Source organism: Tenrec ecaudatus, chromosome 1 (genome assembly GCF_050624435.1).
Source record: "Tenrec ecaudatus isolate mTenEca1 chromosome 1, mTenEca1.hap1, whole genome shotgun sequence".
NCBI lineage: Eukaryota > Metazoa > Chordata > Mammalia > Afrosoricida > Tenrecidae > Tenrec > Tenrec ecaudatus.
In genome coordinates this window covers 187,608,077-187,629,546 of record NC_134530.1, presented here as the reverse complement: position 1 = coordinate 187,629,546, position 21,470 = coordinate 187,608,077, and the positions used below count along the sequence as shown (strand labels likewise).

The 21,470-nt window shown below is 41.3% G+C and overlaps 1 protein-coding gene and 1 pseudogene across 10 annotated transcripts in view; both read right to left on the bottom strand.

Annotated features, from left to right (window-relative positions):
- Positions 1 to 21,470, bottom strand: part of RABGAP1L (RAB GTPase activating protein 1 like) — an 828,618-nt gene that overhangs the window by 93,507 nt on the left and 713,641 nt on the right. Inside the window, exon 1 of one of the 10 annotated variants that reach the window (XM_075527740.1) lies at positions 3,212 to 3,337. The exons of the other annotated variants lie outside the window; for them this stretch is intronic. Within the exon in view, the coding sequence (XP_075383855.1) occupies positions 3,212 to 3,322 (111 nt within the window). The 5' untranslated portion in view covers positions 3,323 to 3,337. Of the gene's footprint in view, positions 1 to 3,211; positions 3,338 to 21,470 lie in introns of those variants that run through there. 10 annotated transcript variants of the gene reach the window in all.
- Positions 10,403 to 11,030, bottom strand: LOC142437227 (serine/arginine-rich splicing factor 3 pseudogene; annotated as a pseudogene).

Genomic DNA, 21,470 nt, shown 5'->3' with positions numbered 1-21,470 from the left:
GACAGTGATAAAGAACTTGTTGCCACAGGGTTGGTCCTGAAGCGGTGCAACCCTCAGAAGGTTACTGAAAGGTCAGTGGTTTGAACTCACCGGCTCATCTGCAGGAGAAAAGACCTGGCAGTCATCTTCAGTACAGATGACAGCCTTGGAAGCGCTACGGAGCATTCTACTGCACTCCACAGGGTGGCTGGCTCTAAGTTGGAATCGACTGCTGGCATTGGGTTTGGGTTCTTCAGTGTAGGGGTTGGGTCAATCATTTCACAGTGAAGGGGAATTCACATAACATTAAAGTGGGAGTTGTCTGTGTACCAGGCAGTGATAATGGAAGACTAGAGTCTTTTTCTTTTGTCCTCTTCCTCCCTTTTTCAGAAGGCGTAGATGGCATTGGCCTGCTAACCACACAGTGAGCAGTTCAAAATCACCAGCCGCTCCACAAGATGAAGCTTTCTGGTCCTGGAAAGAGTTAAGGTCTCAGAACCCACAGCGACAATTCTACCACGTCCTACAGAGTTGCTAGGAGTCGGAAGTGACTCGATGGCAGTGAGTTTGCTTGGTTTTATTTAGCCTTTCCCACATCTCCGTGTTATCCACTTGTCTTATTCTTTCCTTGCGGTCTTCTCCAGGATGCGCAGGCCTTCCCTTACTAGGGGAGGAGGCAGGTAGAAAGCACTCTCACTGTGCTTGCCCGTGCACAAATGTTCCCTCATTTAATACAACAGTCATCCTACTAGGGAGGACTACTATCTCCCTCCCTTTTGGAGGAGGAAACAGAGGTTACACAAAAATTAAGTAATTCACTAGTAAGTAAAGCATCTAATCATAAACCGAGAATGATGTCTTTTTAACTCCACCCCTCAAATAGTTGCTGAACCTCTCTCTCTGCCTTTGTATCTGCTTGCTCCACCTGCTCAGGAGAGTCCTACCTGCTCCTTCTGGCGGGCCTACACCTCTTAGCCTTCGAAGCCTACTGCCAGTGCCCTTAGCCCTGTTGAGGGCTTCTTCCCAACGGCTTCGCCAGTGGTCTTTACTCCCCGCTTGGTGTCTCACCCTAGGACAGCAAATGCCACCCGCAGAACGGTCCATTTTCCTCATCTCTCCTACTGGCTTGTGAAGTCTTCAAAGGAGGAACAATCTAGTTATGCCCACTAAACTGTGGCAATAAAAACATATTTGCAATCTTACGTACTGATCTTACTAACATATCTCCAAAGGCAATTGTCCTCTCACAGCCACTTTCTTGCCTGAGAAAAGTTTCAATAATTCAATGGAAAATAAATGACTATTTAGCATTCAGTCATTCAAGCATGCCAGAGTGTGCATGATCATGAGCTTGCTTACTCTTTACATATTAGATCATGCAGTGTGTAGTTAAATACATATCCGAAGCCTCCTTTGGAACTCATACTATGTAATGTGAAAGATCTTTGCCTGTCTGTCTCATGCACACATGTTTGGACACACACTCACACATACACTCTCAGCACAGGCTTCCTTGACGAAGGCCACTGGCTCCTCCCATCAACTTCCTCTTTCCTCTGCCTGGACCTCTTCACATCTCTCTGCTTTTGTATCGTTTCCCGTCCGCCTGGAACACTCCCCCAGATTTTTGAAGACTCTGCTTAGACCTTTTAAGAAGATCTTGACAGAGCACAGTAAGAAATGAACATTTTGGATCAGTTTCCATGGTGGAATTTTGAAATCAATTTCTGGAGTCAAGCTTAAAGCTTACCCACCCAAAAAATGCTAACCTCACAGCTGCTGAGTCCGTTCCAACTCACAGTATCCTTATAAAGCAGGGTAAAACCGCCCTGCAAGGTTTCCTTTAGAGAAAGACTGCTTTGGATTTTGTTTTCTTGGAGCAGCTGGTGGGTTCAAAACTACCCACCGGACCTTTCAATTAGCAGTAGAGCTCTCAATCGCTGCGCCACCAAGCCTCCTCTGTTCTGACACATTCTTTCTCTCCGATGCTTGTGATAAGCACTATTAAATGTAATCAACAAGAGGTTACTACAATAGTCAGAAAAGTTTGGTAAAGGTATGGATCAGAGATATCTAAAATAACTCCTTACCCACTGTAACAGTGACATTCACAGAAATCCAAACCAAGTCAGCGGCTGCTGAGTCGATTCTGACTCACAGCGACCCTGTGGACAGAATGGAACTGATCCATAGGGTTTCCCAGATCAAAATCTTTACGATGCATACTGACTCACCTTTCTCGGATGGAGTTACTGATAGGTTTGAACCACTGCCTTATGGCTAACAGCCCAATACTTTACCACTACACTACCTGGGCATCTTTCTACAAAAACACTCAAAACCCACTGCCAGTGAGCCAATTCCACTAGCAGTGGTCCCATAGGACAGAGCAGAACTGCCCTTTTGGGTTTCAGAGACTGGGAATAGACAGCCTCATTTTTCACCATGGAGAGATTGGTAGGTTTGAACCACTGACTGACTGCACAGTTAGCAGCTCAAAATGTAGCCCGCTATACTATCAGGGATCTCCACATAGTAGCAAACTCACACACACTCACACACACACACACACACACACACACACACACACAAGAACTTTACTTCACACACAGGGACAGTTATGTTAGGACAGGCGTAGTAAGGCCTTTAGGAAATGGTGGAGGGGAAAAAAAATCAAACTTTAAATCCCAAACAAAATGGTACTAGCAGTTCCTCTCATAAGAGTTCCTCTTACATTAAGAGAGAGAGAGAGAGAGAGAGAGAGAGAGAGAGAGAGAAATCCTCTTACTATTAACTTAAAGGTCCATAAAATTATCTTGTGTTTAACTGATTAAGTGAAAGTTAAATGCCCACAGGTGGAAATGTTCTACTTGGAAAGGGTTGACTTACTGGTATGTAAATTTGGTATCCGTCATTTACATAATCAAATTAATTCAGGGTAAACACTTTGGACAAAGAGATGCTTGCCTAATAGCCTTCTCAACCTCAGGGCAAATGAAAGCATTCACACAAGTGTGATGAATTTACCTAAGTGCTTCTGTACATAAACTGTTGAAAACCTGAAGACCTTGTTGCCAGCTGCTTGTAACACAAAGCCAACAATACTTCTACTTTACTTCCTTAGAAGCTAATGCCTCAATGACTACAGAAGTATAACTATCAGATTAGAAAAGGTAAAAAAGAAACAAGCAAAAACACATAGCCCCAGAGTAGCGTTCAAGGCACAACCTACCATAGGCCTGGGCTTGCTGATGGCCACCAGGCTGGTGAGGAAGTCTTCGTCCTGCAGCTGACTGAACACATGGGCGTCATAGGCTACCATAATGGAGATTTCTTCCATCATCTTGCCAGCTAGCTTCCCCACCCCCCACAGTTGCAGCTGCTGCACCAGCTCCAGACCAGACTATCCAAGGAGAAATCCCAATGCAGCTCAGCGTCAATGCCCACACCCACCTGAGTGAGAGGGGGCGGAGTATTCAAAATCCAAAAGTACAATGAAAAGTAGCTGCGAATGCAGGCTTGTCTAGCAATCCATTCCCAGTCAAAAACTGCAGTCTCTTATCTAGGCAGAAGTGTATACTGTAAACACCTTCTGCATTCTTTACGAGGGCAGCTAGGAAATCCAACTTGGGAAAAGCTACTTTAAACTTCAGAAAAAAAGATCCCGTAGTGAAAAACCCCAAACAAAACTCTTTAATTTTAGGTTCTTGACAATTCAAGATTTTTATAATAGTTCATCTTCTTGCTTCAGTATTTCAATGAAGATTCCTCTTCTTGAAGAAAGTGGGTTTTCTGAAAAGTTCTTAGTGCTCATTTTTTTTCACATTCAAGGAAAACACATGATCACTTTTAATTTTTCAGAATTTATCAAATCTTTGATGCAGTTAAAAATTATCTCCTGGAGTATGGAAACAATGATTCTTTTTCCCCTTTGAATGTTTCTGTTAAAAAAAGAAGTATCAAGATATAAAATTGAAACGGGGGTGGCAATAGCAATTAATAATCTTCCCTTCCCTTCTCCCTAAAAAAAAAAAAAAACAACAAACCCACAAAAATATTTTAAGCAATATTTTTTATTTTGAGAACTTGAGTTTTCTGTGGTTATCCAGAAAGACAAAGGTCTCATTTTTTAACTGATCATTTTTCTCCCCGAGATAAGTTTTATTTTTACAGTTGAGGTTTCTTTCCATTTCCCAGACCAGCAAAGAAATAACCCAACGGCCACTGGTGCCTCTGCCTTTGTAAAGTACCGCTGTAGACCATAAACGAACCATCCCTCTTCCTGGTGAAAAGTTCGAAAGCTGCCCACAATTATCACTACAGATTTGCCTAAATTTTCTGACAGGAAAGACACTGTATGCTAAGTCCATGAAAAAAGCATTAAGCAAATGGAAATGCGAGGGAGAGTGGCAGCTAGAGCACCTCCAGAATTAAGCTAAGGTCTCTGCTTTGTAAAGAATAATGTGACACCGTGGCATTATAAGAAACGTTATTTTTTAGAAACAGAAATCAGTTTGCCAATGTTTGTAGAAAATAAAAAACGAATCCAGCCATTGGCTATATTAGTCCTCATTACCAATAGCAATAGTGCCTTGTTTGGGGTTTGTCTGCTTTTCAGAAAACAGACTCATAATGAGATGTACAGTACTTCTTTCCCCCTTATTTTGCTAAAAGGTCTTCATTTAGATTGAGATTATTAGTGTAATTGCAGTTTTATTTATATGTAAATAAATGTTTACCAGGAGGCATAGCATTCCAGATTTTACACAAATGCACACATACACACACAGAGCAAGAGAAAGGGGAAAAACACCTTATTGCTAGGAAACAGAAGCAAGTCTAATAGGCTTATTTGAGGGGAAAAAGAAAGAGTAATACTTTAAATAAATCCTCAAAATTAAAACAGGTTCAAACTGTGCCTGACCCTTGTTAAAGCCAGTGAATCATTTTCCACCCTACAATACAGCTTTGTCTTTTAAGTCTTTGGTTAAAAAAATTTTTTCCCCAATGATATTTATCACTAACCTGGTTTTAAAAAAACAGAAAACTAGGAGACAAGGCATTACAAGGCACCAGGCAGTTCAAACCTTTAAATTCCTTTTTATCTTTCAGAGGCACATTAAATTATACTATGATCCTCTTCCACGAAGTCACTAGCACAAGGTTTCCGACTTACCTTGCAGCAGCACCACTTTCTGGATGTGAAAGCAATTCCCCTTGCTTTCATGTTTTTCTGTGCTACACTCAGAGCTTCCGCACACAGGTATCTGAATAAGGTGTGCGGACAAAGACACCTGTTGCGGAAGGTAAAGAAACGACTTCCCATAATTCCTTACTCCCTGCTGGCAACCGCCCAGGGGCAAACAAGAATTATAACTGCATTTGAGCAGTCCCCTAGGCACCCTGGGAGAGCACGTTCAGTGCAACAACAGGTAATGTTCCTGGTTGAGAAGAACACTTAGAATCCAAGAGAAAAGGAAAGGGGAAACATTACCAGAGTCTGGGTGCCGTGCATTAAACTCATAAAACATTTAAAGCAGGCATCAGTGCCTTCAGAGTGCAAAACACCTAGAAACATAATCAAACGCGGGGCAGATAGCTTCAATGCTACACAAACAAACAGAAACCGACAGCTTTAAGAATAGTCTTTTAAGAATTCTACACAAGTTCTTAAATATTTTAACAGCTTCTAATTTATTACCTTCAAAAGACTAGCCACGATGACTAGAATTGTTAATACTTCATTTCTAAATTTAAGAAGAGTCTTCATCACAGACACCAGTACATACACTTTCCCAAAGTGATTTGTGCCCTTCGTTTTTTAGGTCACCCACAAAATGTTCACGTTTTTCTGTCAGGGTTGGGATGGGAAAATCGAGGGCTTTAAAAATACATACTTATGAGGAGGCTGCAAAGTTGGTGGAAACTGCCATTTTCCACGAACTTTTCGAAGTCCCTTCATACTGGAAGTTAAAAGGAAAGTGGCCTTTCTGTAGGTGCTTTTTGAAATCTGGTTATTTAAAAAATATTCACTGTACTGTTTTGTGTTTCCTCTCTCATTTTTCCTAAACCATTTTCTCCGGACTCAGAAATAACAACAAACCTTCCCAGGCCTCTGAAGCTACTCCATGCACCCTGGTGACATGCATTTCCTTACCCCCAGCAGGGCAGACAGCCGGCTCACTTTCTAGCCTTTTCCCAGGTGCTTGCAGACCCAATGTGCCCCCACCATAGTTTACCATCTCAACCATTCTTCACTTCACACCTTGCAACTCTGAAGGGAGGCGGGTAGAGGGAGTGGAGGTGTATCAGGAAGGCATAGGGATAAAGAATTACCTGAGATCAAGGGGTGTTTTGCTAAACACGGTTTCCTGCTAAACTTTACCAGAAGAGGGCTGTCTATATAAAATGGGCATACATTCCTTACAACCAAAAAAGTGTACCCCCATGCCCTCCAGTGCCCCCCCGCCCCCCCCCACCACTTACACTAGTGTTCAGTCTCAGGGCAAGTCATTTGACCTTAGCAGGTTTCAATTTCCTGGAGGGGATGTAAATTGAGAGGGATAGAATAGATCAGTGGCTTTCAGAGTGTGCCCAGAAAGTCAAAAGCAATGTGCCCTGTTTCCCTGCTGGGTTCACTGGGAGAGGGGGAAGGCAGAGGTGGGATTACCCTTTTAGTCTCTATATGAATAAGAAACAAATGGTAATGTTAATCCTACATGTCCCAACAAATTTACTTTGCACCCTAGTTTGGATGCTAATATCAACTCTTTTGCCTGTAAAAGAGGACTCAGTGACAATTGCTATACCTTGTATTAACCCTATTTAAAAAAATAATTTTATTTGGGGCACATACAACCCTTATCACAATCCATACATATATCCATGGTGTCAAGCACATTTGTACATTTGTTGCCCTCATCATTTTCAAAACAGTTTCTACTTGAGCCCTTGGTATCAGTTCCTCGTATTTTCTCCTCCCCATTCCCTCACGAACCTTTGATAATTTATAATTTATTATTTTTTTCATGTCTTACCCTAATATATGTCTTCCTTCACCCACTCTTCTGTTGTCCGTCTCCCAGGGATGGGGATATATGTAGATCCTTGTGATCGGTTCCCCCTTTCTATCCTACCTGCCCTCCACCCTCCTGGTATTGCCACTCTTATCACTGGTCCTGAGGGGTTCATCTATCCTGGATTCCCTGTGTTTCCAGTTTCAATCTATACCAGTGTACATCCTGTGGTCTAGCCAGATTTGTAAGGTAGAATTGGGATCATGATAGTGGGGGGAGGAAGCATTTAAGAGAAAAGTTGTATGTTTCATTTTGTCTGGCTCATCTCCTCCCCACGACCCTTCTGTAAGGGGATGTCTACTTGCCTACAGATGGGCTCTGAGTCTCCACTTTGCACTCCCTGTCATTCACAATGACATGATCTTTGTTCTTTGATACTTGATACCTGATCCTATTAACATCTCGTGACCACACAGGGTGGTGTGCTTCTTCCATGTGGGCTTTTTTGCTTCTCAGCTAGATGGTCACTTGTTTATCTTCAAGGCTTTAAGACTCCAAACACTTATCTTTTGATAGCCGGGCACCATCAGCTTTCTTCACATTTGCTTATGCTCCCATTTTGTCTTCAGTGATCGTGTCGGGAAGGTAAGCATCATGGAACTCCAGTTTAATAGAACAAAGTGTTTTTTCACCGTGGGAGTACTTGTGTGGAGGCCCAATGTCCGTCTGCTACCTTAATACTAAACTTATAAATATATGCACATAGATTCCCATGTCTCAGGTTCTACTTGCTGAACATTCTCATCACAACAGTCATTGAAATTAGATTCAGATGAAAATGGAGGACAAAACAACCATGCCAGAAACATGGTCTAGAGGGTATTGGTCTCCTGAGCACCTCCCCTGCCCCCATCCCCCAACCTCCTGACCAAGCAGAACCTAGCACTCTGGTCCCCAAGGGTCCTCAGTTTAGTTCAAAGCTCTCCCATTTTAAAACAAGGATACGACCCAGAAGCTATCGTAAATAATTCAACATAAGCATTCCTGAGTTTTACATGACTCAGGAATAATGGCTTTCTCTATTTACTGTCACATAATTTTAATTACAAGAGAACTAAGATTTTGTTTATTTATCCCTCACTTTGTATTTTCCCCTCTGTGCAAACTGGGGGCACAGTACTGAACTCTCTTGAAATGCTAAAATAGTCTGAAAAGCTTATTTCTGTTGATACATCTAAGGTTTTTCAGGTGAGGGGTAAATTAAATAAGCAAAATCTTAGTTCTCTTGTAATTAAAATCATGTGAAAGTAAATAGAGAAAGCCATTATTCTGGGGTCAAATTCCAACCATTCATCACATTATCTTTACTATCTTTTCTAGCAAATGCTAGGCAAATTTAAAACCTCAGAAAACACAGGTTCTTAAAAAAAAATCCCCAGAAGAAAAACCAGTAAGACAAAAATACTTGCTTAACAGGTATATTAGGTATCTAGCTTCCTCATTTGCATCTCAACACAAAGGAATGAGTGAGCGATAGACTCCAGATTAGCCCCAGATTAGCCACAATGCTAACAATTCAGATTTTTACATCTCGTTTGCAACTCCTAAATCCTCAGCCAACATAATCACAATAAACTAAGATACAAACAAAAACCCACCCTACACACACACAAATTCACTGCTCTTTTTGTTGATTCTGAGTCATAATAGAGTCTCACTCTCCAGCATTTCCAAGGCTATAAATCTTTAAGGAAGCAGACTGTTAACATTTTTCTCCTGCACAGGGCCTGGTGAGTGCCAGCTGCTGACCTTTCAGTTACAGCTGAGTTCCTGACATTAAACTTTATCTAACTTAAAACAGGTGCTTCAAGTGCTCCAGCATTCATTGATGTTTGCTATCCTACCCCCCACACCTGAGTCTCAGAAACGCACAGGGGCAGCTCTACAGGGTTGCTGAGTCAGCATCAACTTGATGGCAGTGAGTTTGAGTTTTGATACTGTTGGCAAAATAGAGCTAGAAATGTATGTGATTACAAAGACTGAAGTTTGCTTTCCTCCCCTATGCCAGGTTGAATATAAGATGATATAATAGAGAAGAGAGTAAATTCACCCCTAATAAAATGATTTAAATAAAAATTTAAAAAGAAAGAAAGTAAATTCACTTCACCATCCTTCAATAGTCCAATGATTGACTCAGGAAATAAATAAAAAAAACCAACTTGATGTCAACTCAATCACCCTGTAGGACAGGGTCCTTGAGACCGTCACTCTTTACAGAGGAGAGGTTGATGGATTTGAACTGCCAACCCTGGAGTTAGCCCAACTAGTGATGCAGGGAAGAAAAGCCTTTTAATTTCCAAAATTGATTATCTGTCTGGTCTCTTAGAGTCCTTTCTTAATATTATCTCATAATATGCTGAAAATATGAACTAGAAACTCGTATTGCATCTAAAGGCATTATTTATAAGGCACTTGTAAATATAAAGAAAGACATGATTGAAGACAAATTTGATTTGTTCCCAAAGTACTGACAAATGGAAATAAAAAATGAACTCCTGAATTAAAAAATGCAACATAGATTGGGACATTATGTGAATAACTTGTCAGTGGCAGCTCCCATGATATTCCCAAATCCTTAAACTACACCTGTTGGCCATTAGGTAGATTCCGACTCATAGAGACCATATAGGGCAGGGTAGAACTCTTCTATAGGGTTTTCATTGGGTTTATAACAGCAGACTGCTAGATGGTTCTCCTGAGTAGCAGGTGGGGGTTGAACCATCAACTTTTTGGTTAGCCGATGAGCATGTAAACATTGAGACAAAGAATTTTTGCTTGCTTTAAGAGTAAACTGCTTAAATTACCAACAGTACAATAATAACAAAAAACCCTAAAGAGCATCATTATATGAAAACTCTTTTTAGATAAATGGCTTCATTGAAATTGCTTTCTGTATCCTTCAGGCAGACACTCTTTCTAAAAGATTGGCAGATACCCTGCCCGTAAAGATATTTTCAAACATACTCATTTCAAGCTTTTCCACTGGGTTAAGACAGTATAACACAGAGTTTAAGAATCTGGGCTCTAGGATCAGGGCCATAAGCTTGATTCCCGTTCAAGGGAGGGGGTCCATTGACCTAAAATGCAAACATATATATATTTTCACATTATGCTAACATTTTATTACTTCAAAAGCACTTTACAAGGAAATATGTAAGTATGGCTTCCAATAGGAATGTTATACTTGGACTTGGTAACTAAGCTTACAGATTTGAGTTTTGCAGGGAAAAACAGGCTTTCAAATTAAACAATGTATAAACCAAACAGTCTTCAGGATTAAAGTCAAGGCTTCTGAAGACTCAAACACCACGTGACTTGTCTGTACACTCCTGTCAAAGGATGCATTTCCTGTACATCCTACGCTCCATCTGCAACTCCATCTTCTCATTTTCTTTCATTTGACCTAGATCGGGTATGAGATCTTGAGAAGGAGCGGGACGCCTTGTGATTTCTCTCCCGAGACAGTGATCTCTCTCTTCGGTCTCTAGAAAGGGACCTGCTCTGGCTGCGAGAGAAGCTTCTCCTCCTAGGAGGTCTGCGACGAGGTGGAGGGCTTCTTCTCCAATAGTCATCTCGAGAACGACGACCCCAAGAGGGAGGTGGGCCACGATTCCGACTCCTTTTCTCGCCATTTGACAGCTCTACTCTTAACTCGGCAGCCACACAGTGTTCTTCCATCCAGCTCTCGAACAGCATAGGCTGCATCCCGAGGATCTTCAAATTCAATAAAAGCAAAGCCGGGAGGGCTTCTCGCAACCCACACACTTCGTAGTGGGCCAAAAGCCCGCTCCAATTCGGTTTTGTTGCCATTGTTTCCAAGGTTACCTCCGTAAACCTTACAGTCCAATGGACAGGAATCACGATGCATTTCGAAATCTGGTCTCGCAGACGCAGAGGCTTAAAACTACAATCGCGAAGGCGGCGTCTGCTCCTCCACCGGCTCGCCTACCACGCACACGCACGTCTCAGGGTGCTGGAAACGGCCGCAAACATATTTTATAGAGACCTCTTTTATTAAACTTTCAGCAGGGTGAAGACAAACCATCCAGATGAGGGAAGGTATCAGCAAGATGTCCTAATGGAGTCCAAAGGATTCAGAGCCATGTGTCTAATTACAGTAAACAAAGGAAACTCACAAAATCATGGCTGGTGGCAGGTCAATTCATCACTGACACAGGCAGGCTAGGAAGCTAGGAAAGGCCCTGGCTGTGCTACACACACATTCAGGCAAGAAGAGTTTGTAGGATTAATCCTGGGACCTTTTGACCACCTGGCTACTTGATGGTCATGGCTATATACTCCGAGTATTAAGCAAGTGACAGCACATCTGGAAATCATTGGGGCAAGTCCCCTGAGAACAAGACTGGTCCTCTCTGGACTGGCTAGGGGAGTTGTGATCTTCTTTCAAACATGCACTGTCTGAGGGCAAAGCGGTTGAATTGCTGGTTCAAAGTCTGAAAGAACTCAAATGGAAGCTGAACGAATAATAGAGTTAAGGCTCCCATTTCAAACCAAATGCTGTAGAACTTCAGCTCGAATACAGTCTCTACCCTGTCACATCATGCTTTTGGAAAAAACCTCACTCTGGGGCCTCAGATGTTTCATCTGGAAAAAAGGGTAAATACAGGTTCAACTTCACTAACATAATGCGCGTGAAGTGCCTGGTGGGCATTAGAGCTCATTTTAAAGTAGTGATTGTAATGACAGTATTAGCATGCCAAGGCATTCTGTTGTTGTTGTTTTCATTTGAATGAGGGCCTCATTTTAAAATTTTTATTTATTTTTTAAATCATTTTATTGGGGGCTCGTACAATTCTTATCACAATCCATCCATTGTGTCAAGCACATATGTACATTTGTTGCCATCATCATTCTCAAAACATTTGCCTTCTACTTGAGCCCTTAATATCTGCTGCTCCTTTTCCCCCTCCCTCCCGACTCCCCCTATCTCATGAAATCTTCATCATTCATAAATTATTATTATTTTGTCATATATTACACTGTCCGGCGTCTCCCCCTGCCTTCTTCTCTGCTATCCCTCCCCCAAGGGCCTAATTTTTATATTAAAATATAAATAATTTCTCTTATATTAGAGCTTAAATTCTGAGCACTGAGTTGGTAGAAGGCGCTGGCTATAGTGAAAGTCCTGAATATAATTTTGAATCTCTGCAAAGACTGAGCTTCCACTGAATTCTTTCTGCCTATTACATGGTAAATAGCTTGGCTCTCAGGCAGAGTGTCCCAGGACTACCACCACTCCCCTAGCGGAGGGAGGAGCAGTCTAGCCCTAAGGGACTTCCCTGGGGGTGCCTTGATAGAAGTTAGGGTACTAGAGCCACATAGTCTTGATGACCTTTGGAGAGCCCCTGAACTGGTCCTGTAGGTTTTTCTAACGAGAATAATGAATATGTTCCGATCATGGCTCCATTCCCCTTTCTGTAGTCCCACCTGCAAATGTGATGTAATGATCTGCCACTAATCATGCTTTGGGCACAGTTTCCCTTTTCTCCCAGGCCCTATTGAGGTAGCTGTGTTTCTGTAAATCCTTGGACGACATTATGGCCCTGTGTCAATGGTCTCCCTCACTGTCTTTGTCTTGTTTAAGACTAATAAATATGCTTCTATAAATTATATTGAATTTGGGGGCACTTTTCTTTGCTATAACACTCTAGAAAGTGATTATTTCAGTTTGAAAAATTGATAATTAGAATCATCATAGAGATTATTTCTTTAGCCAGCTTGGTATTAAAAAAATACAGGATGATGAAAGTCATAAAAGTGTTGTTAGTGGCCATCAAATTGATTCCAACTCATGGCAATCCCATGTGTGCTAAGTAGAACTGCTCATTTAAGGTTGCTTTTGGAAACTGATAGCCACCCCTATCTTCAGGTGCCTCTGGTGAGTTCAAACCACCAATTTTTCAGTTAGCAGTACTTAGACATTGGCGCAACCTATGGGTTTTTCTACAGCTACACAACTTGGGCTACAATTACTCTTCAAATTTTTTCCAGGAGCTAAGGGATGAGCAGCGGTTCTATCGCTTCTCAGCCTTTTGGCAAGATCAAGTGTAGAGCAGTGGTTCTCAACCTGTGGGCCGTGACCCCTTTAGGGCTCAAACGACCCTTTTCACAGGGGTTGCCCGATTCATAACAGTAGCAAAATTATAGTTATGAAGTGGCAACAAAAATAATTTTATGGTTGCAGGTTCACCACATGAGGAACTGTATTAAAGGGTCGTGGCATTAGGAAGGTTAAGAACCACTGGTCTAGATAGTTGCCAAAGGGTATGTGAAAGCTCTCTCTTCAGTCACCAATTCTAATACGGTGACCACTTTAGGTAAGAAAACATGCATATTCTGTGATAAGCCTTTTTTACTTAAAATGTCCACTGGCATCTAAGAAAATCTTCCACATTTTTGAGAAAGGTAGTATGGCAGTTACATAATCTGTCAATTTGTAAAGGGGTGGAGTCTAGCCTATCAATCAGTTCATAGCCAATGAGGCCTCTGTGTGGGCATAGCCTTCTCCTGAGGATGCTGGGAACTCCTGTCTTCCTCCCTGGAGGCAGGACACATGCTGCTCTGCTCCCTCCTCCTGCTGACAAGACACATGGAGCTATGCTGATGGAACCAGAGCCCTGGAGCTAGAGGTACCACGTGGAAACCCACACCAGCACTGAGATGCTTTCTCTGCCATTGGATCCACAAGACTTTCCACCCATATGCCTGTGATATTCCTGCATTCAGCATCATTTCATGTGTTGTGTGAGTCTGAAGAGGAATTTATAGACTAGTATCAGACATATAGGCTAATATCAGATTTATGAATTTGATCTGGACTGGGCTGGGATGTTTTCTTGATATACAAGTACTCTTTTATATACAGCTCTTTCTTCTTTTTTAAAGTCATTTTATTAGGGGATCATACCACTCTTATCACAGTCCATACACACATCAATTGTGTAAAGCACATGTGTACATTCATTGCCCTCATCATTCTCAAAAAAATTATTCTCCAGTTATAAAGCTCTTTCTTATTATACACATGAGTGTCTATGAGTTTGTTTCTCTAGTCAACCCGGGCTAGCACAAGTGACTCATTTACCGGTTAACTAATGATACAAAGAGATTTCAGACAAAACAAATACCATGCTGTTAATTTCTAAAATATCTATATCTTCATATTTCTTATTATGCTGATTTATTATCCTTTAATAAAACCATCTATGTAGTTCTTAAGTACAATAAAGCTAGGTATTGGGCTGCTTACTTGAAGGTGGTCGTTCAATCCCACCAGCCACTCCACAGAAGAAAGCTGAGACTGTCTGATCCCACACAGATGTAGCTCAAAAACCCTCTGCAGAGTCCCTATGAGTGACAGGCACCTTAATGACAGTGGGTTATGCCAAAGTGAGAAAGAAGTCTCTAAATGAATGTTCCAGGTCAACGAGCACAGAGCACATCAGGTTGGTTAACTAAACCTAATGATTAAGCAAACAGTTCTCGTATTTTACTGCAGAAAGAACCACACAAATGTACTCTTTAGTTAATGCTTCCATTGTGTGTTTCTAAGCTTAATTATTGGCTGCTTAATTATTTACTATGAACAACCTTGTGAATTTCTTTTTGTTCTGAAAAACAGAACAGTAAAGTGGTCTTAATGCTACCATGTTAAGGAGATGAAACTCCACGGCTACGGCAGTTTCTCTTCCTCTCCTCTTCTATTTTTTCTCCAGGTCTTTCATACACCTTGTATCTGTTTATCCCTTAAAGATTGTGTTGGCTTAAACTATCTGGCACATACCATACTTACACGGGGTAACTTATTACATACCAAACTCACTGCCATGGAATCAATTCCGATTTATAGCTGGTCTTTATTATCTAACACCAGCATAAGAATTTCTCTTTGCATAAGAATTAACAATATAAATAAGATGTGAACACAGTCTTAGAGAGCATAGTCCATAAATGAGTACCATATTAGTCAACTGTAGACACACCGTTCTATTATTTATAGTTACTATAGCTACCAGTAATGCAATACTATTTCAAAAACAAACACTATTTTATGTTAGGTTAATGGCTTATTGAAGATATTCCTTTAAAACAACAACAAAAAATGCATCTGGTTCCTATAGAGGGTAATTAACTGTTCTGGGAGATATCCCAAGAGTTATTCTCGTGAAAGAAAATAAGCTATAAATTTGTCTGAAGCTTCGAAGCTTCTCTACAAGATTGTTCTGCACGGCCATCTTGTAAAGGGCTTCAGTCTAAAAGGGAAGTTCTCTTTAGAAGAGCAGACAATTTGCTCTAACGTTGACTGCCTTTGCACAACTAATGTAAATTGTGCTCTTTTTACTGTTAATAGTTTTATTACTGATAAAGAAAACTGGTCTCCAACACTTCAAGACCACACAGCACACGGGGCAGCAGGCCAATCTGACATGGTATCTTTATCCTGAGTGTTAAGCAGGCGTGATGAGCACAGTAGGGGATTTGGACTCTATTGAAACTGTGTGTCGCAGTGGTTGAGCTGAAACCTAGCAGTGTGCAGTCTGATGGGCAGTTGGAGACTGACAGGATACTGCAATGCAATAGCAACCCTCCCCTCCCCGAGCCTCGGAATACCCTTAGCTAAGGTGACTTTTCTGAGTCACAGCTCAGTAAAATAACCCCAAATAAAATCACTATGCTGTTGTTAGATGCCATGGAGTTGCTTCTGAACCCCGAGGAGCCTATGCATAACAGAACGCACCCCTGGGCCTGCACCATCCTCACAATTGCTTTGTGAGCCAACTGTTGCAGCCTTGTGGCAATCCTTCTCCTAGAGGGTCTTCCTCTTTCCCGTGACTCTCTCTATGCCTGTCCAACACTCCAATTTCACCTCTGAGCAAATGCCTGCTCCTGAAACTTTAAAACAGATCCTCTCCTAAGAGTTTCTTAGCAATAAAAGGCAACACTGTGGACATCCATATCCACTGAATTAGAAAGCAACTTCTTTACTCAGCATGATTCATTTGCAGGGTGTTTTGTTGGACAGGTGAACCCAAGTAAACAATAAACACAGAACAACATTACTGATAAGAGAAAAGGAGAAAAAGTAAATTCAAGTTAAAGATCATGTGTTTTTGGTTAAAACTAAATCACATAAAAATTCATTACAAAAATGCTGAAATCCAAATATATTCAAAACGAAGCAATTTCCCCTTGGCTTGGATGGTCAATAAAAGAATATATGCATTTAAAATAAATAAGTCCTCCAAGCCTTTGCTAGATACAGGCCCACTGGTTATGTCAGTGGTTGCTAAGCAGTGTTGGCTTCTGTAAGGCTAAAGCGCATGAAATTAGCAGGTTTTCAGCAAAGGAGACACTGAATTCAAAATTAGGGAATAATACTTGAAAATTAAGAAAGACCAACTAAGAATTTGTTAATCCTGCTCTGAGAAGGTTAGTGCTGGTGACAATAGTGGCTGAGTATCATGTTTCCCAAGAGCATCTAGCATGGGGGTACTTTTTCCACATCAATATTTTAATTCTATTCTTTATTGTTCTACTCATTTCTATACTTGGCAGTCTAATTATTTTGAATAACTCAAATTAAGTCAGATCCAGAGCCTCCAATGACCCCCACTGAGAGTGAGCTCTATAGGTCCCTTTCTCTAATAGTGGTTAGTGATTTCTAATAGTGGTAATCTCTAATACTGGTAAGTTGGTTTCCAACTTAACAACAGCATTATGTGACAGAGCAAAACTATCTCATAGGGCGTCTTGGCTGAAATATGGATGGAAACAGATCACCGGGTCTTTCTTGAAAAGAGCTAGCTTCAGGGTGAGTTTGAATCTCTGAAAATCTGCTTAGCAGACAATTACATTACCAGCTTTCCTTCCAACAGTATTTTCCCTAAATAACAGCACTCTTCAAAATTTCAGATTCACGGTGTGTCACTGTTACTGGACAGGATTCATGCTGTGGAGACTAATTCAGTAACCCCAAGTCAGAGAATAAACATATCAGAAGTGTTAAAAGGTGGCCCCGGAGGGATTCCAATAGCAAGGCAGGCTGTGTTGATGGAGACCACTTGTCATCAGACACCAGCGTTTCTGTGCTTTTACATGGGATTGGACTCTGAGGGACTTCTGTACTTTCCCAGGTGCTGGTGATGTTGTAGAGTAAGTGTTGGAGTGCTAACTACAAAATCAGTGGATCACACCCACCAACCACTCTGTGCAAGAAAGATGAGGCTGTCAGCTCCCATGAAGATTTATAGTCTTGGAACCCCTTATTAGAGTCTCTATGAGTTAGAATGAAATTGGTGGCAGTAGATTTGGTTTCTTTTTACATTACTCAAGCCCTAAAATAATAAAAAGCAAATAAAACAATAAGAATAAGAATAGCATTTGTGATACACAAGCAACCTTCTTCTTCTTCCCGCAGCGGACCTGTCCGGACAGGGCACACCATAAACCTATCCCTGAGCAAAACAGAAAGCTGTAGAGATTCCATGGAGGCTGGGTGAACAAGGCGAGTACAGCATGAGAGAAGCTCACTATAAACCTGGAGTTGGTTAGGCTCCTGCTGAATGATAGTACTTTAGAGGACTGTATCATTACCCTGGCTTATATTAAACAATAACAGCAACAAGAAAAAAAATCCAAAACCAAAACTATCTTACTGTAACCTGAAACTAGTAAAAGACAGCTTCCTGCTGCCGTGCAGACTCCTGAGAACACGTTGTCCTTACTGACAACTCTTCACAGATCGGACCATCTCAACGCCATACGGGGAATGCTGTCTATCTACCAGTAGTGCCAGCAATGGAAACTTAAAAAAAAGGAACAGGCAAATAACTGAAAGGAGAATTATTGTCGAATTCCATCTTTTGTAGAGAAGAAAAAGGAAGTGTTTTCATTCTGTGAATCAAGGGAAAATGCCAAACACCTCACATCTCCCCTTTCATAATTTTTAACACTATGCTAAAAGTTGTGTCAATGGTGAGAGGCTGGAACCATGCAGCCTTATCACAAAATCAACTCCTTCCTCCACGTTGACCAAGGCTTGAAGCAGATGATAATGCCACAAAATGAGCCAAGAAAAAGAGCCTACAGATGGAATGAATATCTCCATGGTAGAATCTGGGAAATAACAATTTTGTAACCCAAACCCAAGATCTGGCGTAGATAGGCAGCTGCCTACCCCAGTTTCTCCTTTAAGATGACAATATGGGACTAAATAATTAGCCAGGCTACGTTAGATCAACTATTTATGACTCCACTTTGAAACAGAGATGGGGGCTTCAAAGGTTCATGGAACAATGGGATTAAAAGACAATGGACTTTCCCCAAGAACGTTTCAAAGCCCCCGTGCATTGTTAGGTGAGGACTGTGAGCCACAAAACGTGACTCCATATTTAAACATGCTCAGATGGTGTACTATTCAATTCATTGGTACTTTGGGTGTTTTAGATATTTCCATCATAACACTGGCAGAGATCAATTCAATAACTCTATCTAGGTAAGAGTAAAAGGCCAAGGGTCAGCAAGCAGTTTATAATCATATCCATATGGAGCTATGATATTTTGATGAATTTTCTTTTCTTTTGAGAGCTACTGGAACTAGACATGAGCAGACATTCCACATTGTAGAATTCTTAAACGGAGTCAGAGTCAGACATTGACAGGCTTTTCCCCCTTGGCAACGTTAATGTTTGGGGCAGGATACTCTGTCGTGGTGAGCTGCTTGTGCATTGCAATGAGTTCTTCAGTAGCATGGGCCTCTGCACAGCAGATACTCCCCCAATCAGGCTGTGGCAATCAAAAATGTCTGCAGACATCACTAAATGTACCCCAGAGGGATAAAATTCATCGTAGTTGAGAGCCATATGGAACATATTGTATACAAATTATAAAATTTATATATACTCTATATAAAATTACAGAGTTATATTTCATCCCAAATAGACCTTAATCTGTTGGTGTTTTTTAGGTGCTGTTGAGTTGGGTCGAACCAATAGTGACCCTCTAAGTACAATAGAATGAAACACTGCCTGATTCGGTGCAATTCTCCCAATTACTACGTTTGAGCCTATTGTCTCAGCCACTATGAGAATCCATCTTGTTGAGAGTCTTCCTCTTTTTTGCTCCCCCTCTATTTTACCGAGCATGCCCTAACAATTAGAATTTTAAAAATACTTTTAATTTTAGTATTTGATACTGTTTCAGACTCTCCTGAATATGCGTTATGAGCAATGAAGTCCCCAGGGTCAGAGGCGGTGCCAGGGCATGGCATCCCATCAGACTTGATGGGAAAGCACCCGTGAAGGTAAACAAACAGACCCTGAACTGTTCATATGTTTATGTGTGTTTGCATGTGTGTGTGTTGTTGTAGCTATTGTTTTACTTTCTGTTGTTGCTTCGTGGTACTCAGTCTTGTGATAGCAGATAGCATGTCTACCTGGAAGGGATAGGCGGAATAAACAAGCCAGAAGAGAGAACACAGGAAGACAGTTCTAGGGGGACATGGGGATAGGAAAGGTGGGGGGGAAAGGAAGAGGGTGTTAACAAGCCCAGGGACAAGGGAATAACAAGTGATCCAAAATCTGTGTCAAGGAGGGTGTGGGAGGGCTGGATCAAAGGCAATGTAATCGAGAGGAATTCCTAAAACCCAAATGAAGGCAGAACTCGATAGTGGAACAAGAGGAAAGTACAAAGAAACAGAGGAAAGAACTAGGAGAAAAAGGGTGGTCACAGAGATTTTAAATTCAGACATATAAAGATGTAAATATATTTATATACGACGAGGGGGGAATAGATCTATGTATATATATTTATAGGTTTAGTATTAAGGAAACAAATGGACAGTGGGCCCCTGCTCAAGTACTCCCTCAAGACTTTTTCTAACAACTCGGCAGTCTGAGATGCTCACCTGCCTGGCACGATCACTGATGACAATGGGTGCACAAGCAAATGTGGTGAAGAAAGCTGATGGTTACCAAAAGATATAGCACCTGACGTCGCTGAAGACAATGGGTGCACAAGCATATATGGTGAAGAAAGCTGATAGTGCCGAGCTACCAAAATATATAGCACCTGAAGTCTTAAGGACCTGAAGATACACAAACAGCCATCTAGCTGAGAGACAACAAAACCCACATGGAAGAAGCACACCAGCTTGTCCCAACTCGATCACTGAGGACAAAGTGGGTGCATAAGCAAAAGTTGTGAACAAAGCTGATGGTGCCCGGCTATCAAATGATATAGCATCAGGGGTCTTAAAGGCTTGAAGACAATCAGGTGGCCATCTAGCTAGGAAACAACAAAGCCCACACGGAAGAAGCACACCAACCTACCCCGACACGAACGCTGAAAACAAAGCGGGTGCATAGGCAAATGCAGTAAAGAAAGCTAATGGTGCCCAGTTGTTAAAGTATATAGAATCTGGGGTCCCATAGGCTTACAGAAGGGCTGTGGGGAGGTGATGAACCAGGCAGAGTGCAGTGTAGCAACGATGAAACACACAATTTTCCTCTAGTTCTTAAATGCTTCCTCACCTCCACTATCATGATCCCAATTCTACCTTACATAACCAACTGGACTGGAAGATGTACATTGGCACAGATAGGAACTGGAAATACAGGGAATCCAGGACAGATTAACCCCTCAGGATCAGTGAGTGGTGAGAGTGGCAATATCGGGAGGGTGAGGGAGAAAGGGGAAACAGATTACAAGGTCTACATGTAACCTCTCTGGAGGACGGACAGCTGAGAACTGGGTGAGGGAGGCGTTGGATGGTGTAAGATGTGATAAAATAATAATTATTTATAAATTATCAAGGGTTCAGGGGGAGCATAGAGGGAGGGGAAAATGGGGGGCTGATACCAAAGGCTGAAGTAGAAAGCAGATGTTTTGAGAATGATGATGGCAACATACGTACAAATGTGCTGGACACAAATGATGTACCTACAATTGTGAAAAGAGTTGTATGAGCCCCTAATAAAATGATTAAAAAAAAAGAAAAAGAAATGAGCTATTGAACTAATACCTGTGAGGAATGTTCTTATACTTTGGCAAATTTCTTATCCTCATAGATTATAACTGGAACACTTAAACATGCTTAAAAGTGAGAAATTAAAAATTATTGATAAGTCATCTGTCGATGTCACATTGTTATAACCCATCACTATCAAGTTGATTCCCATTCATAATGACCCTATAGGAGAGAGAACTGATTTTTAGAATTTTCAAGCCCATACATCGTTATAAGAACAGATAGTCTCATCTTTCTTCCAAAGATCAACTGATATGTTTGAACCACTGACCCTGAGGTAGCAGCAAGCACCATTAGGGCTCTTGACATTGTTACAGGTAGAGTGCTAATACATGCTGGTATTAATTATTTATGTATTGAAATATGTA